This window comes from Haliotis rubra, unplaced genomic scaffold (genome assembly GCF_003918875.1).
Source record: "Haliotis rubra isolate DU_JTF1 unplaced genomic scaffold, ASM391887v1 Scf810, whole genome shotgun sequence".
NCBI lineage: Eukaryota > Metazoa > Mollusca > Gastropoda > Lepetellida > Haliotidae > Haliotis > Haliotis rubra.
Window position 1 is genome coordinate 69687 of NW_025767536.1, and position 17648 is coordinate 87334.

General features: G+C 42.3%; 1 protein-coding gene across 1 annotated transcript; it reads right to left on the reverse strand.

Annotated features, from left to right (window-relative positions):
* Window positions 1-2527: 2527 nt before the first annotated feature.
* On the reverse strand, window positions 2528-10898 carry LOC124261823. Its single transcript, XM_046696199.1, has 3 exons — window positions 10767-10898; window positions 6264-6443; window positions 2528-4042 (listed from the first exon to the last, which is right to left on the reverse strand). Exons 1-3 carry the CDS (start codon window positions 10894-10896, stop codon window positions 3729-3731), a joined length of 624 nt encoding a protein of 207 aa, XP_046552155.1. The 5' UTR covers window positions 10897-10898; the 3' UTR covers window positions 2528-3728.
* Between the last annotated feature and the right edge of the window lie 6750 nt (window positions 10899-17648).

Below are 17648 nucleotides of genomic sequence, written 5' to 3' on the forward strand. Positions count from 1 at the left end.
AAATGAGAATCACACGCATGATACTGACAATCGTGAGCACGGCACGAACCAACATGATCATGGTACCTATGAACATGGGCAGATACTATGTTCATAAGAACAGTGCTGATCTATTCAACTGTGATATGTAAAAGACAGGCATGATACTGACAATCGTGAACCTGGCACGAACCAACATGAGCATGGTAGCTATGAACTTTTTGTATTTTACATATGTTTATGTATATAATGCTGTATTGAGATAATGTAATCAGTTGAGAAGCACAGCCATGATACTGACAATCGTGAGCACAGCACTAACGAACATGGGCGGGTACTGACAAACATGATCACAATGGTACCTATGAACATGGACAGATACTAATGTTCATAAGGACAGTGCTGACCGACACAGACATGGTATGGATCCAGCGACTGAGTATTGAACTATACAATAGTGTAAAATGCAAATATATGATGGATGACAACTTCTTTGTTGTGTCACAACTTTTCTGACCTTTTCCTTGCAACATTTCGTCAAGTGAAATATTTCTGGGTTATTCTTTGCCCCGTCAGGTGAATTGTAACAAGCAAGATACATCTATGAGATCATATATTAAATGTACAAGAAGCCAGTGTTGCATGTATATACAATAAATTGGATAAGAAACAAGAGATGAAGAGAGTGATGTACTGAAGATGGGCATTGTTTATACAAGAGATTAGCAGATGTAGATAGAAGCCAGTAATGAGCTAATTAATTTCCCAGGCACTGGGAGGTACACTCCTTGATCCCTGTTCACACTTCACCTGACGAAGGGGCAGGGAATAGCCCAGAAACGTTGTGACATACAATAAAGAAGAAGTTGTCATCCATAATATTTGCGTTTTACTTGAAGACCAACTTCTAAATGCCTCTCAAGAACATATACAATTGTGATACGATAACATGTCAGTCAAGTCACAACTTCTGATGCAAATAAATCCTCCATAAAAACTACCACCTTTGTTGTTCATGAACGCCCCTGGAAACAAAACATGGGCACAGTATTGACCAACATGGTCTGATCCAGGATCACACAGGATGAGGGAGTCCGGGTGATCACTGAAGAATTTAGAAAGTAGGTCAATCACCAGTCTCTTTAAAATCCTGACAGTTCCAAGTTACTGGTTCATCAAGTTACACCTTAGAAAATGAAAACAAAACAGAGACAGACTTCTTTTGTTGGCTTTTATTCACAACAATCTCATAATAAAACTTACTGACAAGCATTGATGATAAAATATCAGTTACGTGAAATAAGCACCTTCTTTTGACTTCAAAATTAACTGGCATTTTGTGATTATTATTTATTTCAGAATGATCTGTCTTAAAAAGTATCAAAACAGAGAAAATGAACCTGTTACTTCTAGCAAATTATTGGGTCATCTACCACATTTGACAATGGAGGAAAAGGGTCACCCATCACTGCCAGACTACAAACAGAAAACTGTGGAGATCCAGAGTTAGTGATACAAATGAAAACACACGGTACAACTTGTGAACATCTACAGCAAGATTGAAGTGAGACAAATCATTTGACATTTCCCGGCCCTAAATCAATGCCTTCTTCCTGGTTTGACGTGTTCAACTTGACAAAACAATTAGTTTAATTAAGCGACCTGCATGTCTAGAACTCAGACATGTTACCAATAAGCACACATGTTAACAGACAATGTTAAATATACAAGTACGCCAGCTTTAGCACATTGGATTAACGTCATGACACTGGAAGAGGTTTTGAGTATCATGACACAATGTATGACATTTCATAAGATCGTAATTTATGTCAAAACCATGGAAGTAGCGTTACATCACACACAAAAGTATCATGTCACAAACTGACGTAAAGCATGACGTTTTGTCACAACACATTATCCAAGTCATCGGACATGTTGACTTAAACATGACTGAATGCACAGAACATCTGATAATGCATCCTCTTTATCACCAAGGGCTTTCAGTAATCCTACACTAAACCTCTTGAGCCATTCCCATGGTCCTTGTTACCCACCCTCGGTTTTCATTGCCATTTTAGCAACCAATTTAACCTTGACATTAAGAACAGAGAAAGGGAGGTAACTCATCACCTAGAAACCAAAGCCACCAACTAGTAGTATTTGACAGTAAGACATCCTTTCCATCAATTGATTTTCAGTTTTTCAATACTGAATTTCTCAAGAACTTCAAAATCAAAGGGACTGGCCTCCATGGTGTTAATATTGTCAACCCAACATTGAGGCTGGCTTGTAAGTCACATTCTGTTGGGTATGTTAGAGGTAAAAATGGCAAAAGGACATCAAGTGATGGTAATTTGTCCTCATAAGAACCACAGAATGGATTCAGAGTTAGTGTAGGTTTACGGAAATAAAAGATATATGATTTGGGAGACATAGAGGATGCTAACAATGTTTCAAGACATTATTCAATGCAATAACACGACACATGACTAACGGTTTATGCAAGGTGATCTGTCAATGTGACACAATGTTGTCAAACATACAATGCTGTGATGCATCATGTGACCAAATTTACATAACACGCAACATGTAAAACTCCACAACCAGTCAAAGTTCATCATGTGCCAAATGCCACTATGAAGCTCAAATGAAGTACATGTTGAGAAAACCCAAAACGACAGTGATGACAGTTATTACCAATCACGATGTATCTTAGAATTGTCTCCTGGACCCGGAGATTTAATTTGTTGTTTACGCTGTCCTCAGCAATATTCCTGCCATATGATGGCCGTCTGTACATAATAGAATCTGGACCAGACAATCCTGTGATTGATATCACAGGCATCAGTCTATGTAATAGGACACCATGGAGATGGATTTAATGCTACCTTGAACAGTATTTCACTGAGTGTATGTCTCAACGGAGCCAGAAAGGCACCCGGTACAGATGCTGAACACTTTGTTGAAACTGATGAGCAGATGTGACGCAGACAAAACAAGGTTGACAAACTTGATATCTGAACATATCAAGCTGGAACCAGTGTGAGGGGCACTAACTTGGAAATCCTAGGATGTTTTCAGATTCTTCAACAAGGTGAAACCTCTTACTTAAGATACGTAGGGGATATTCATTGCCAAATGTTTTAACAAGAATATTATTTTCTATGTTGGCGCTAAACTGCCATCATGGGTGGATACAGATAGATTGGTTTGTTCCTTCTTCAACAATCCACATTTTTCAGAGATGTTCACAGTGAAGTGTTGATATTAGTTTGTTCAATAGAAGGACTAATTACACCTGATATCAAAGTAGCCAACACCCCCCACCCCTCCAAAAGAACACCCTCACAACAAAACAACCCCACAGATCAATGGCTCTCTTATTACGCTATACACAATCATAAATAGGATAAAACGTAATATTGTCTACTCATTCTATCATGTTCAACATGCAAACTAGATCTTATCTGCCCTGGGCTTACAACTAACCACTGTGTGCCTTCACTGTCAAAAACGGCCTTTGTGAATTCCACAAGCAGCACAACATGAAAACAACATTAATTCAAACAGCACCTTATTAAAATCCTGTTTTCTTGGAATTAATGCTGTCTTCTGGTGATAAATGTTTCCACAAATTCTAGTACATCTAAAGTAAAGAAATAAAACATGATAGTTCTCAGTTATCTTTGATGCAAAAATACATTGTATGGTAAAACAAATAGAAAGGTTTGGAAATGGATGGCATCATGTCAAAAGAAATACAAATAACTCATGCTGACTGTCATGACTTGTAGAAAATCTCTACTTCCTTCAAGGATGTCGGTTCCCCTCACAGCGGAAGGGTTGGGACAATGCAGGGCATGGACTTGGGGATACTCAATCATCAGCAGGACTTGGAGAACCACTCCTTTCTTTTTCGCTTCTTGCAGGGGATGAGGCTCTAGAGGCATCAGACTCACCCCGATCATCTTGCTCACCATTTGTTTGTTCCACCGATTTACTTTTTGAACGACTTCGGGATTTAGAGCGACTTTTAGACTTGCTGACCGATTTTTTTTCAGACCTGGAAACAGAAATGGACCATACCTAATCATGCTGTCAGCATTACCTTGTCTCTGTCCAAATAGTGGAAACTACAGCCAAAATGACAGATACACACAAGACAACACCTTCCTGACAATCTATGCTACTTCCCCAACCCAAGACTACTTAATGCTGAACGTGACGTCACCATCAACCCCTGGATGCTAAGGGTGTTTTTAACAAACATCTTTACAAAGATACTGGATCTACATACGGCTGTAATAATTACATTGAGGTGTAGAATATTACATTTCCTATCCAGTGGTGTAAAATAGAAAACAAATATGGATGTGGTTTAAAAAACAGACACTGTTAAGCGGTGTTCACACGCCAAACTAAAATTTGACAATTTGTTGAAATTTCAAAAGTTGTCTAAGTTGCGTTTTCACACGTCAAACACATGTTGTGAAACTTTCGTGTCATTTGAGCGCCATGTTTCTATCGGTGCGGTCACGTGACAATTTCGTTCACTGTGATTGGTTGTTTCTAAACAACACGAGTTTGACAACACTTCACACTCGAGTTTGACAACACCGAAAGTTTGATGGAAAAGTTGGTGAGAATAGAGACCGATCCTACTTCTCAACAGTTTGACAACTCTGAAATTGGTGTTGGTGGCGAGTTGTTGGAATGTTCACACTCTCAAACTCGAGTTTGACAACATTTGCCGTGTGTAGGCCGCTTTAAAAGTCTTCGGAAAATTTGTTATGCATTACAAACAAATGATTTCACTGCTTTACATCGTACACCAATACAAGCACAATGTTTTAACTTGGTATCTTTCCTGATACCTGAACATCATAAGGTTATACATTAAATATATACTTAACAGCAAAAGAAACGCAAGTCTGGCATATAGCCACCTTGAGCTTGCACACAGGCCGTGCAACGTTGAGTTCACTAGAGTCTTAAAGAATGCATGAGGCAATTGGTTCCGCTCAAACACCAATCTCTATTCCAATTGCGCAAGTGTGAGTGGCTTTCTACCTGCAGCAATCCTCCGTCCAATTTTGTCCCAGAATGCTCAATGGGAGCCATTTCCGGGGAAAGAGATGACCATGGAAAAACGTAAATGTTGTTCTGAGCCAGACAATCCATTGACACCCTTGCTGTGTGAGGGCTGCAAACGTCACTGGCGTTGATGTGCAAAAATTGGCCGCACATATGGCTTTTGGAAGTAGATTCTAGCAGCCCGAAGACGACACCTAATCGAATCGCTTGGCACTGCTCCCCTTGACCCAAGAACTAAGGATGCTGTTACTGTTGCTGCTTGAGTTCGGTTCCTTAGATGAGTGACCCGGATGAACATATCTTGCACATGAGTTGTCACTCGTTGCCGTCCAGTACGGGGATGATCAGCAGCAACCCCGGTTTGCTGATGACGTTGAGCAAGTCGTGTAATGGTGGAAAGATGACAGCCCAATTGTCTAGCTACAGCGTTTTCAAAGCTACCTCCGTGCAGCTTTCCAATGGCCATTCCCCTCTGCTCAGTCCTTAGTCTAGGCATCGTTTGTGTGGCGTATACACCACCCAGCGTCAATACTGAACTGTGTTTTGACTCAAACCTTTAGAAAGGATACCTCAGAGTGAAATGCATGCTTTTCATCAAGAACTGTCGATGCACGTGCTAAAATTATGGTTTTGCTGCACTGTTGGTGTGTTTGTGCGAATGGTTCGTATGGACGTCAAATTGCATGACATCATCTCATCTGTGATCATTACGTCACTTTACCATGAACGTTCCATAAACATGAACGCTTACCTTCATGAGCTTTCATTTTTTCGAATCTTGCGTTTCTTTTGCTGTTCAGTATATTATGAAAAGCCCGCCACAACTGAGGAAACTTGATTTCCCTCTAGGGCATCAAGCAATGTCATAAAGAAAAAGCAGAACAACTCTGCTGTTATAAGATGCCTCTTACAAAACCAGCAGGTTATATGTCATGAGACACATTCTAACTCAGAAGCCTCATGATGTATGATACAGAGTGAGTGAGTTTAGTTTTACGCCGTTTCAGCAATTTTCCAGCAATATCATGGCGGGGACACCACAAATAGGCATCACACATTGTGCCCATGTGGGGAATCGAACCCGGGTCTTCGGCATGACGAGCGAACGCCTTAACCACTAGGCTACCCCACTGCACATGTATGATACAGAGTGTCCTTGTGATGAACACACAGAAAGGAAGATTCCTCACCTGCTTCGAGAACGACTCCGTGATGCTCTCCTCTTCTTGTCCCTGCTACGACTTCTGCTTCTGCTGCTGTGGCGACTACGTTTACTGCGTCTGTCACGGCTTCGGCTGCGACTTCGACTCCTCTTCCTCCTGTCTCGACTCCGACTTCTTCGAGATCGGGATCTAGATCTGGATCGGTAGCTGGAAGGAGAAAAACTGGAGTCAGTTCACCCTCTAAAAGTTTGAATACTCAGATCTCACTAACACAACACTGAGTCACTGACAAGCATGGGTGGTGGAAAACTAATTCTTACCTGCGTCTTAAAAGGGGATTCTTAGAACTACTAGTAGTATCATAACACTGATAAGTGACACAACAGAGTCCTAGCAACTCAGACTCCAGCCATACCACTACTGGTATAAAAACAAAATATCAACCACAGCATATTCTACACAAAGAGGATATTTGGGCCTCATCCCAATGGCATACCAACACAAAAACGCACCAGCTCAATCGTGTCACAGATGAATCCTGTCACAGATGAATTTTGTGATTCCGCTATCATAGAGAAATTCAATAAAATTTAACTAGCAGATATGAAATTGGAGAATTTGCTTTTTCTTAACCAGCAGCCCTTTAATTTTAATTGTTTTCAAGCTTTTCAACTGATTTTTTTTTTAATAAAATAACCAAAAAAATATTTAATATGAGATTCCAACATTAATCCTTCAGTAAAACAAAACTAGAAAAATGTAATTTTCTGAATAAAATTGATATTTTATACTTATCCTGACTCATGCTTAATTGCTTGTCTTCTTCCTCTTGAGAACATAGTGGAACACTTGTATCTCCTTATTGAAGCTCCCTTCAATAAAGCGTACGTAAAATCACTAATCACTACTCACCAAGAGTTGTCCCTCCTTCCGTTTTGGCGGGAACTGGCGCCACTGTTCCCCCACATGCTTCACTCTCTCCTGAATATGAGCCCGACACTTGAATTTGCAGGGAAATCCAAAGTGTCTTGTGGGGAGGTTGGGAGGGCTTACCTCATGAGTCAGGATAAGTATAAAATATCAATTTTATTCAGAAAATTACATATTTTTCCTTATCCTGACTCATGCTTAATTGCTTGTAGAATCCGACGGAAAAGGTGGTGGGAAAAAGCACTTTAGGATTTAATTGAGTGATTTACGTCAAAATACGCGCCGCCCACGCCCCTATGGGAACTTCATAATGGCACTGTAATGCTGCTAAATTCTGCTGCTGTATGCAAACGTGTTCTTTCAGCTGCCTTTGATGGGGGACCACAATAGTTAACTTTTGGTCCTACTTCTGTTAACATTTCAATGTGGATTTACTCCGACTCCAAAGTGGAGAAGTGACCCAATATGTACGAGTAAGTCCTTACAAGTACTGGGTTTATCACTTATGCTAGTCTTGAGACGTGCATAGACTCTGAAGCAAAACTCTGCTGAGTGTAGGCTTTGATAAGTCATGTGATAACACAGCGAGACTACGTCTCATCTTCTGTGGGAACTGTCAATTGCTGTGCGACAACCAGAGGGCCGAAATGGTGAATACCTGAGACGTCCTCTGTGGCGATGTCTCTCAGGTAGTGGTTGGTAAACACCATGTCCGATTTCCAAAAGCAGCCCTCCATGATGGTCATGATAGAGCAGTTTCGATGTAGAGCTAGTGTAGACGCCAGCACTCTAATTTCATGTGGATTGGATGCTCTTGGAGGATCAAGTCCTGCTGCTTTGTAGGCCCGTAGTATGACAGTTCTCATCCATATAGATATCGTAGTGCGAGAGATCTCTGTCTGTGTCTCTGCCGATATAGGGATCAAAAGACGCTTGAATTTTCGTCTCCTGGTCCTGGACCTTTGTAGGTAGACTTTCAATGCTCTGACTGGGCATAAGGATAAGTCCTGTGTATCCTGTGGTCCAAGGACTGTTGATAGTGCTGGGATGTGGAATTGTCTGTCCGGTTGACCTGACAGTTGATTCTTTGCTATAAAGTCCCATCTCAGTCCCATATGCACTATGTTTCGATTTTCATCAAAACGAAAGGTGGTCTGTCATGAACTGTTGGTCCTTCTTCTGCATAAGAGGGCCGAATATATCATTCTATCTTCTTCCGCCAGTGAAATCTTGAAACTTGGCGATGAGCGTTTCATTGACTGTGCGAGATCTGTTGAGGCCGAAGAACATTCTTCTGGTCATAGATTCTACTTGAGCCAGCTTGCGGTCCTCAATCTTGTAAGACTTGGCCTTGGCATCGCTGAATACTTTAAAGTTCTCGTCTATTTTCTGAGCTTTAAGAAAAGGATCCATGTTATGGGAGGAGAACTTCCTGGCGTTGAACTGTGGTAAGTGTGGCGCCTGGGCTTTAGTAGCTGTCTTGAAAGCTGCGTCCAGGTTCTGCGATGGGATCCAGGTGAGAGCGTAGACATCATCATCTCTCATAAGATAGGTGTGAGCGGGATTATTGTCTTTAGATGGTGAAGCCAAGTCCAATCCATTAGCCATCCAGTAACGTATTTCAGAGTCCGAAAATATGATGCCATCGCCCTCAGAAACAGGAGTGCTGGAGAAGGGGACGTTGATACTCCTCCTCCGGTGACTGTGGTAATCTGGGTGGCGATCTACGCGGAGACCTGGGCGGAGACTTGTTGGGCGAACGTCGTGGTGACCTGCGTGGAGACCTGAGCGGAGACCTGCGTGGGGATCTGCATGGAGATCGGCGGGGAGATCGACGTGGTGAATGGCCCGACGAACTGTGCCTGTAGGGTGACCTGTGCGGGGACCTGCGCGGAGATGAGCGACTGTGGGTTCGCGAAGGTCCTGGTGAATCCCTCGACGATCTACGGGATGAAGATGTCTTGGATACTGTAGCTGACGTCCTTCGCGAAGGTTCATCTGAGTCCGCACTTGGGGAGTGGCGAAGGCTGGTTGTTCGAGCCAGGGTCCGGGGATGAGCGATTCCTCCTTCGCGAAAGCTTTCGCGAACATTGATCATCCGAGTCCGAAGCAGGTGAAGATCGTGTAGCCCTTCGCGAACGCTGATCGTCTGAGTCCTCCGCAGGGGCTGGCTGAGTCGACCTTCGTGCAGGCTGGTCAGGTAGTGTAGTTCTGCTGGCAGAAGTCACGTTGATGGCAGGCCCCTCAGAGATGATGTCTGCGTTGGAGCCTTCGCGAAGGCTCGGGCCCTGGGCTGGCTGTCTCTTTTCCAGGCCGTAACGCTCCTCCATTATCTCCATGGTCTGCTGGGAGAACTGCTGCATAAAGTCGCCCGGGAAGGTCTGCGGTGGTACCAGCGCTGCCCTTTCTGCGTTGATGGCGACGGGGCCCACGGGACGATCATCTGTTGTCAGCGTTGATACTTCGGGTTGAGAATGGATCTGCGCTGAAGTCACCGTAGCTGAGACCGGTCGTTTCTTGTGATGAACCTCTGGGATGATGATCGGCTGATCATCATACAGGTCCTGTTCTGCGACGGGGAACAATCTCGGCCGAGAAAGTTCTAGTAGTCTGCGCTGACTTCCCCTTGGTGGTGGACGCTGCCCTGGGGGTGCTAAGTCTGCGCTTGGTGGTTGACGACCTCCGAGTCTTGGACTGCGACGACAGGATGTCTGGAGATGCAGGTCTCTTCTTGGAGGTGGCGGACTTCGTCCCACGCCTCTCCTCCGAGGGAAACTCCAGCGGAACACCAGACGGTAGGGGGTTGTCCTACAGCAGTTGACTGGTGAGGGACTCAGCTGAATTATCTATGACTGGATCAATCCTTCGCAATCTATCTGCGGCACGTCTCAGGACGCAAAGAAGATATTTATTAAATGCAAAAGTTGATAAATGCTTGCAATAATTGCAGCGTGAGCTGAAAGAACATGGTACCGTGCAGCTAGGGCATATTAGGTGCGGGTCAGCAGCAGAGAAACGTAACTTACATACGGAACAGATTTTCATGAACGTAAACTACTGAACAAACACGGAATACACTGTAAATACGAATAAATATCAAATCATACTGATGAAGGATACTAGCTAAACCTCTATAAAGAACTTATAGAGGTAACTAACTAATTAATCAAAGGATATAGTGCCGTAAGGAGACACAGGCGCTCTCACAACCTGCTCACTGGGCGAAGAAGGAGAGAGTGAAGCATGTGGGGGAACAGTGGCGCCAGTTCCCGCCAAAACGGAAGGAGGGACAACTTTTGGTGAGTAGTGATTAGTGATTTTACGTACGCTTTATTGAAGGGAGCTTCAATAAGGAGATACTAGTGTTCCACTATGTTCTCAAGAGGAAGAAGACAAGCAATTAAGCATACGTCGGGATAAGGAAAAATAATCATTCTAAATTTAACACATTCCAGTGGCATTTATTACATGTATTACATAAACTATGTTTACATCGAACCATAAATAAACATAAAACACTATGCATATTCCAACTTGAATATCATGGCTCTATCACTGCATTGTCAATGACATAACACAACAGACAATGTCTGGAGTTACCTCCCCCTTCTCCTCCTTGGTGATGGTGACCTGTATCGACTGCTTCTACTTGACCTCCGTGGTCCGAAGGACCGGTCATCAGGACAATCTCGGGCCCAGTGTCCTGGACGGTGGCAGCGGTAGCACTCATCATATCCCTGGCAAGGAATCAACAAAATAACTTCATTTTAAAATCAGGGAATGTAAAACATGTATTTTGTTTCATGTCAGTGAGTTACAGGATTTCAATTTCTTAAACCATTTCGAATAAGATTTTAATGTTTTTCGATGTTCTCTTTGCAAACAACAGAAAGAGTTGGCAGGAAGATATTATGTTAATCCTGAGTACCAGAGTACAGTAGCTCACCATATGCAGTTGTACACAACTGAGGATGTGCTGAACTGACACATGCTAACTAAACACCCACAACAGCTCAGAAATATAGCTGCACACAACTACTGTAGTGATAGAGTGAGTGAGTGAGTTTAGTTTCACGCTGCACTCAGGAATATTCCAGCTGTATGGTGGTGGTCTGTGAATAATTGAGTCTTAACCAGACAATCAAGTGATCAACACCATGAGCATCGATCTACACAATTGAGATACGATGACATGTGTCAATCAAGTCAGAGAGCCTGACCACCCGATTCCGTTAGTCGCCTCTTGTGATAAGCCTGGGTTACTGAAGATCAATTCGATCCCGGATGTTCACTGATGTATTGATAAAGTGACCAAGAGATGCCATCACTTTCAGGAATCATTTAAAACTGGTTTGATTGAATGGAGCCGGCATTATCTGTCAAACACAGCATAATCTGAGTTTCCAAAGACATAATAAGACCACATATATAGCGCTAAACTCCACGCTGCACTGGCATACTCTAAACACATACAGCATAATAGACATTATTAGCCCAGATAACCCAAGCTGCCTGTGAGGCGCTAGAAGGTTAATAGTCACATAACTTATACCACCGGGTACCGATTTTCTGCTTGTTGAACGGGTTTCTAACGGGTATATCAAGTCAAATCAAATTAGACATTTGTATAGCGCTACATATCCAGAGTTCTACTCATGTGCTCTTAGTCGAATGCTCGTTTGAAGAGGATGGTTTTGCGACAAGATCGGAAACTGTTGATATTTTCCGTTTTCTGACATTTTCAGGTAATCAGTTCCAGAGTACAGCTCCCGGTCTGCTAAATGATCTGTCCCTGTATGTTGTGGTTTGGACAAATGGAATAGCATATTTGACTAGCAATAAAATGCATCACAAATTAAACTTCAGGAAACAAAATATGCAAGAAACATTTTTTGTATGTTTGAGATCGGTAGAGGTCGGCCAGAATCTTAGATATTAAACTGCACAAAAAGGCAATTTGAAACTACAATCGCTTGTTCAAATGACTCCCCCTTCGGTTTACTGAAAGAACTCGAGAAAGAAATGATGGATTTTGTTCAAATTTGGTACCAAGGTTTATTGACGAGATTTACCGACACCACTTGAATTTAGTGACCTTGAGGTCATTTTAAAGGTCACAGCGAAGGTGTAACATTTTTGCACATGCCAAGCCTGGTAGCTGCGCACTTAGGAAAGAATTAATAGATTTTGATCCAATTTTATATCAAGGTGTATTGGCGGGAATACCCCTACACCAATTGAAACAAAATATGCAAAAACATGTTGTATGTTGGTAAAAGTCAAAAATAGATATTAAACTGCACAAAAAAGCAATTTTAAACTATAATCGCTTGTTCAAGTGACTCTCCCTTCATGTTTACTGAAAGGGCTTGTTTCGGAGACAGTACCCACCCCCTTTCAGTTGACGTCATCATAAAGATATAACTAATCCTAAAGTTTTCACTTATTCATACATGGTGTCAAGGGTTCAAACTAAATACTGAATGGTCACACAAGTGTCAGCTCCCAATATGTTGTATATCTGGACACAATGTTTTTGAAAATTTGAAATAAGGGTGTCCTAAAAAAACCAGTCCCCGTCTAAATGTAAATCAAGCAGTCCAAATCTTTGAATGTTGATGATGACGGGAAGTCATCCAATACTATGCTGAACATATTTTATATGATACTATCTGAGGGTATACCATTATCCAAGAGATAACGCAATAGTGCAGTTGTAAGGCGTCTTCCTATCACGCTGAAGGCCCTGTTTCGAGGAGGCACCGAGGTTCGGTTCCCGAGATGGGCACATTTGCGTAGTATCCTTGGACATGATACTTAGATCTACACTGTCTCAGTTCACCCAGCTGTAAAATGGGTACCCGTGAGTATGTGCTGGCAATGTGAGTGTTTAGTTAATTGCGCCTAACATGCAGCATAGCTGTACAATCCCCAGGGAGTTGAAAAAGTATCGGAAACTACGATAGTGTCCTATGATCGGGGATAGTAATGTACGTATAGTGCCGTTTGCAGGCAATGTGCCTGGATGTGAGCGCCATATAAGCGGACTATTACTATTACTAGATACCAAATCCATTTTCTGCAAATTTGCAAGAAACATAATACCCCAATGTTGTGATGACTAATATCTCGTTAATCACACTACCCACATGAAATTTTGGATATGACTTTGCTAATGATTCCTTCAAAATAAAATGGAAGCTTCTTTTCAAACATTGGACATCGAGAATATAGTTAGTTTGACTACTTTTTCAACGCCCCTCGTAACATACTTAAAAGAAATGAGAACGTCTAAGGAAAAAGCATTTCGATCTCTGAATACTTCTGAGCTATTTAAATACAAAAAGCAAAGGAATAAAGTAAATAATCTGAAAAGAATAGCCAAGGGAAACTTTTATTCTAATTTTGATAACTATTTATCACCTCAGTCTACTCAATCAGGTGGTTAGTACTTCATCGGGGCCCACTCCCCTTCTTGTCACTGATGATTCTGGGATACCTTCAGTTTTTACAGATTTGGATAAAGCTCAAACATTAAATGAATATTTTGTATCTGTTTCAAATGTTACTGACGGCGACAAGACTTTGCCACCTGTTAGCCATCGCTGTGTTAACAGTATAACAAATGTCATTAACACGTCACAATTTAATTCTGGACTCACAAAAGTCCAGAAACTCTCCCCACTGTTGGTACTTTCTGACAAGTGATTTGACCAAACTAAACCAGTTGTTATGAATATATGCCAAGGATGAAAATATGAAATTTTCTTTTTGCGAAAATGAATGAGTGTATGTTTATAAGTACCATGACACAAATTTCAGCTCATTTTGACTTAATTCGACTAAGTTAGAACGATATTAAAAACTCTCGACCATCAAATTATATATTCTGGGAGACATGAAATGAAAAATAGTGAATTTTTTTTTTTCGCAATGTTGCATTGCTGTACCCGTCGGAGAAGTCCTTCTCAAAAGATATATATTCCGTTGTTTGGAGCAGGCCTATATGACTATTACGCCTCAGTGCTGCTAAACAACTCGTAGACCTTTAGTCTGACATAGACGCAGACCTTGCATGTTCAAGTTCACATCTGATAGGGGCTGAAAAAATTGAATCCGACATGAATGCAATATCTCATTGGGTTATTGTTTTCCTCAGTAAGTGGAGTGTCTTCTACAACATTGGAGACATATTAACATGGGAGAAAACGCACAATGTTTTAAAATATGTTATGACAGTATACGTTATTGAAATATGGAAAAGTTACAGACTAACTAACCACGTTTCACAATCTGCAAGCCGCCAAGGGTCACAATGATAACGAACGTCCGAGACCAGTATCTTGTATGTGTTGGCAGATAGAGATAGGCTAATCAAATTCTGTGTGAACTTCACAATCATCAACATCGACGTTTATCAAAATCATTAGACAACCCTGCCAAGATAGATTTATTAAATGCGCAGTGGGCACCTTATCGCCAGTCGAGTTAGGCAATAGGATTAAGATACAGCAACTGAAGTTCACAACAACAACTTTATCGTCGTCTTTATCAGTAAATGGGATTATCTGTGATAACTGGAACAGGTATAAAACAGGGACGACACATAGTCACAAATCATCCTGTGACTGCTGTGTTGTAAACTCCTTGTTTATTTTACATAGGTAAGAAACTTTACTTTCTTCTACTTTGACAAATCTTTACCATTGCTATTCTATATTAACCGTAATCTACTGAAGATACCTTAACTATATGTTCGACCCTCGGCGAAACCGTTAGGTCTATGTGGAACGTGGCGTCGTTTAATATATCTCACAATTACTCTGTATTACTGTTTAGGATTGTTTATTTGATAATGATTAGCTCTACGTTGTCTTGTGGCTATTGTAGATTTTATAGAGTGTGTCAGGTATCCTAACTATTGCATTACGCGCAAACACGATGTTGTTTATTGACTGTTGTAGAATGCACATTGTATGTACACCCATGGGGTGATGTCTGGATTGAATAGAGTGTGTACCTAACTAGTATCCTATGAGCAATATGCTGTTTTACATGCTGTATGAACGCGATATAGTTTTATTACATGTCTCATATCTTCTGTATTACAGTTTAGGATTGTGTATTTCATACTGATCTTTGACACTACACTGTTCTGACTATTATAGAATTTATAGAGTGTGTCGGATATTTTAACTGTTGTATTACGTTGTGAGTACTATGCTGTCTTGTGACTGCCACATAATGTAGATTGTATGAACGCCCACTGGGGTGATGTGTAGAATATTGAACTATTGTTGTGTACATTGGAATATGTATCGTGATGAATGTAGTATGTGTCAAGTGTAACGAATCTACATGTACTTTGATATCTGATTGCATTGTTAACATGTTCTAATAATTAATTATAAACCATACCATTATTGATTGATTATGAAAATCATCCTGTGACTGCTGTGTAATAAACTCCTTGTTTATTTTACTCAGGTGTTGTGTTGTGTGTGGGTTGGTATAGTCAGACCTCTTGCCAAGCGAGCTAATTCCCCAACTCGCCTTTTAACAAGTGGTGGAGAATCAAAATCGGCCTACATACCAACCCACAAATTACAACACCAGGAGTCGGACACATCCACAGCCACAGCCGACCTCCGAATGTCACAGAATCCAGCGGCCTTGACGAACTACTGGAGGACCTTACAACAATAGCTTCGGGCCCAAACACTGACAGTGTTAATCCTCCCGTAACTATCAACGGAGACGGGATTGGGTCAGCCCCAAACACAGACGGTGGTCATCATCAAGACGTGCCGCATCACACTCAGTCCCCCAATATGGCATACGTGAGTAATCTGGTGCCAAAATTCAATGGTACAGGCAACGCCCGACAATGGCTGAAGAAGATGGATTGTCTTAGACAGCACCAATCACTGAGTGATTCCGTCTACTTGAACCTCCTGCCATTGTATTTAGATGGACCCGCTGCTACTTGGCTGGACTCGCTTCATCCAGCCCCAACAACCGCAGCCCAATTCGAAGCCGTCTTTACTCGTAGGTTCACCGATGTCACCTCACAGACGGCTTTCCTGTCCGCCCGCCAAAATAACACCGAGTCCGGGCCTGCCTTCATTGAACGCGTCCAGGAGAAGACAGTCGGCCTCCAGATCCCCGAGACCCTCCTTGTTCAGGTCATCATCAATGGCCTGCAGCCTCCTTTAAAGGGATTAGTTATTCCCCATGGTCCACAGTCACTGGAGGCATTGTCACATCAGGTGAGACTGGCTGAAACAGCTCTTCAAGCCACCCAGGGCGCCACTCCATCCATCTCATCTGTGACGTCACCTGGGGTTGACAACAGTCAACTGGCCACCATCGCTGCTCTGTTGACAACACAACAGCAGCAACTTGACAAGTTGACTGCTCAGATGGCCCACGTTCCCCAGAGGCAGAATGTCAACAGATATGTCAGCCGGGACCCGTCTCACCAACCTAGGGTCAACACTCGTCGTTCTGCACAACCTATGCAGCAACAACAACGGCAACAACAACCGCGAAGCAGCTACAAACAACCTTCAGGTAATTGCCAGGGTTGTGGTAACAATTGTCGGTCTAGATTTTTATGTCCATCCTCAAATCAGCAATGTAGTTATTGTCATGGGTTACATCACTTTGCTAGGGTATGTCGCATAAGACTGAATCAGCAATAGGGATTCGCGCCTGTTGGTAGGCCCTTGCCTACGAGCAGGCACGCCTTGAGAGCCCCTAGGCATAAGAATAAATATTCTTTCAGGAGGCATACCAGTAACCCCAAATCCTCTAGTATATCCCACCAGTCACAGATTAAGAATACAGTGTATGTAAAGGTTGGTGATGTTCGCTGTCATGCCTTAGTAGACACAGGTGCCACCTTGTCTGTTCTATCTCTTCCAACTTTAAAAAGGGCAGGTATTCCCCTGTCCCAGATGCAGGACAGTACGCTCTCACATGTTAGCGGTGTTGGGGGAGAGCACATTCAGGTACTTGGGTCAGTTAGGATTTCCCTCTCCATTGGTGGTATGACAATCGATCACAACCTTTTAGTACTCAAATCAGTGCAACATTCAATCATCCTAGGGCAAGATTTCCTCACTCGACATGAAGCCATTATAGACTATACAACACATACTCTTGCCCCCCATCACGGTTTAGTCATGGTACCTCTCCAAACCACTGGCTCAGGACTTGTACGTACCTGTGCCTCTGTCACTATACCTCTTAACATGCAAGTCACCATTCCCGTTAAGTTGAGTAACCACAAAGATCAGTCATGCGAACCAGTCCCTCAATTGACCACATGCAAATTGGCAGGTGCTAAGTGTCTTGTACAGTCAAAATAGGATAGGGCATGTTTTACTCTTTTGAACCCAACTAGCGAACCAGTTGTCCTACCCTCCCGCAAGGTCATAGCAGTTGCTCACCCTGTCGATGTGGCCTTCATACACCCCC

Coding starts and splice junctions, on each gene's coding strand:
- LOC124261823 (XM_046696199.1), bottom strand. CDS start 10,896: ATGAGTGCTACCGCTGCCACCGTCCAGGACACTGGGCCCGAGATTGTC. Junction 6,444..10,766: donor CCAAGGAGGAGAAGGGGGAG/GTAACTCCAGAC, acceptor TTCTCCTTCCAG/CTACCGATCCAGATCTAGAT. Junction 4,043..6,263: donor CGGAGTCGTTCTCGAAGCAG/GTGAGGAATCTT, acceptor TTCTGTTTCCAG/GTCTGAAAAAAAATCGGTCA.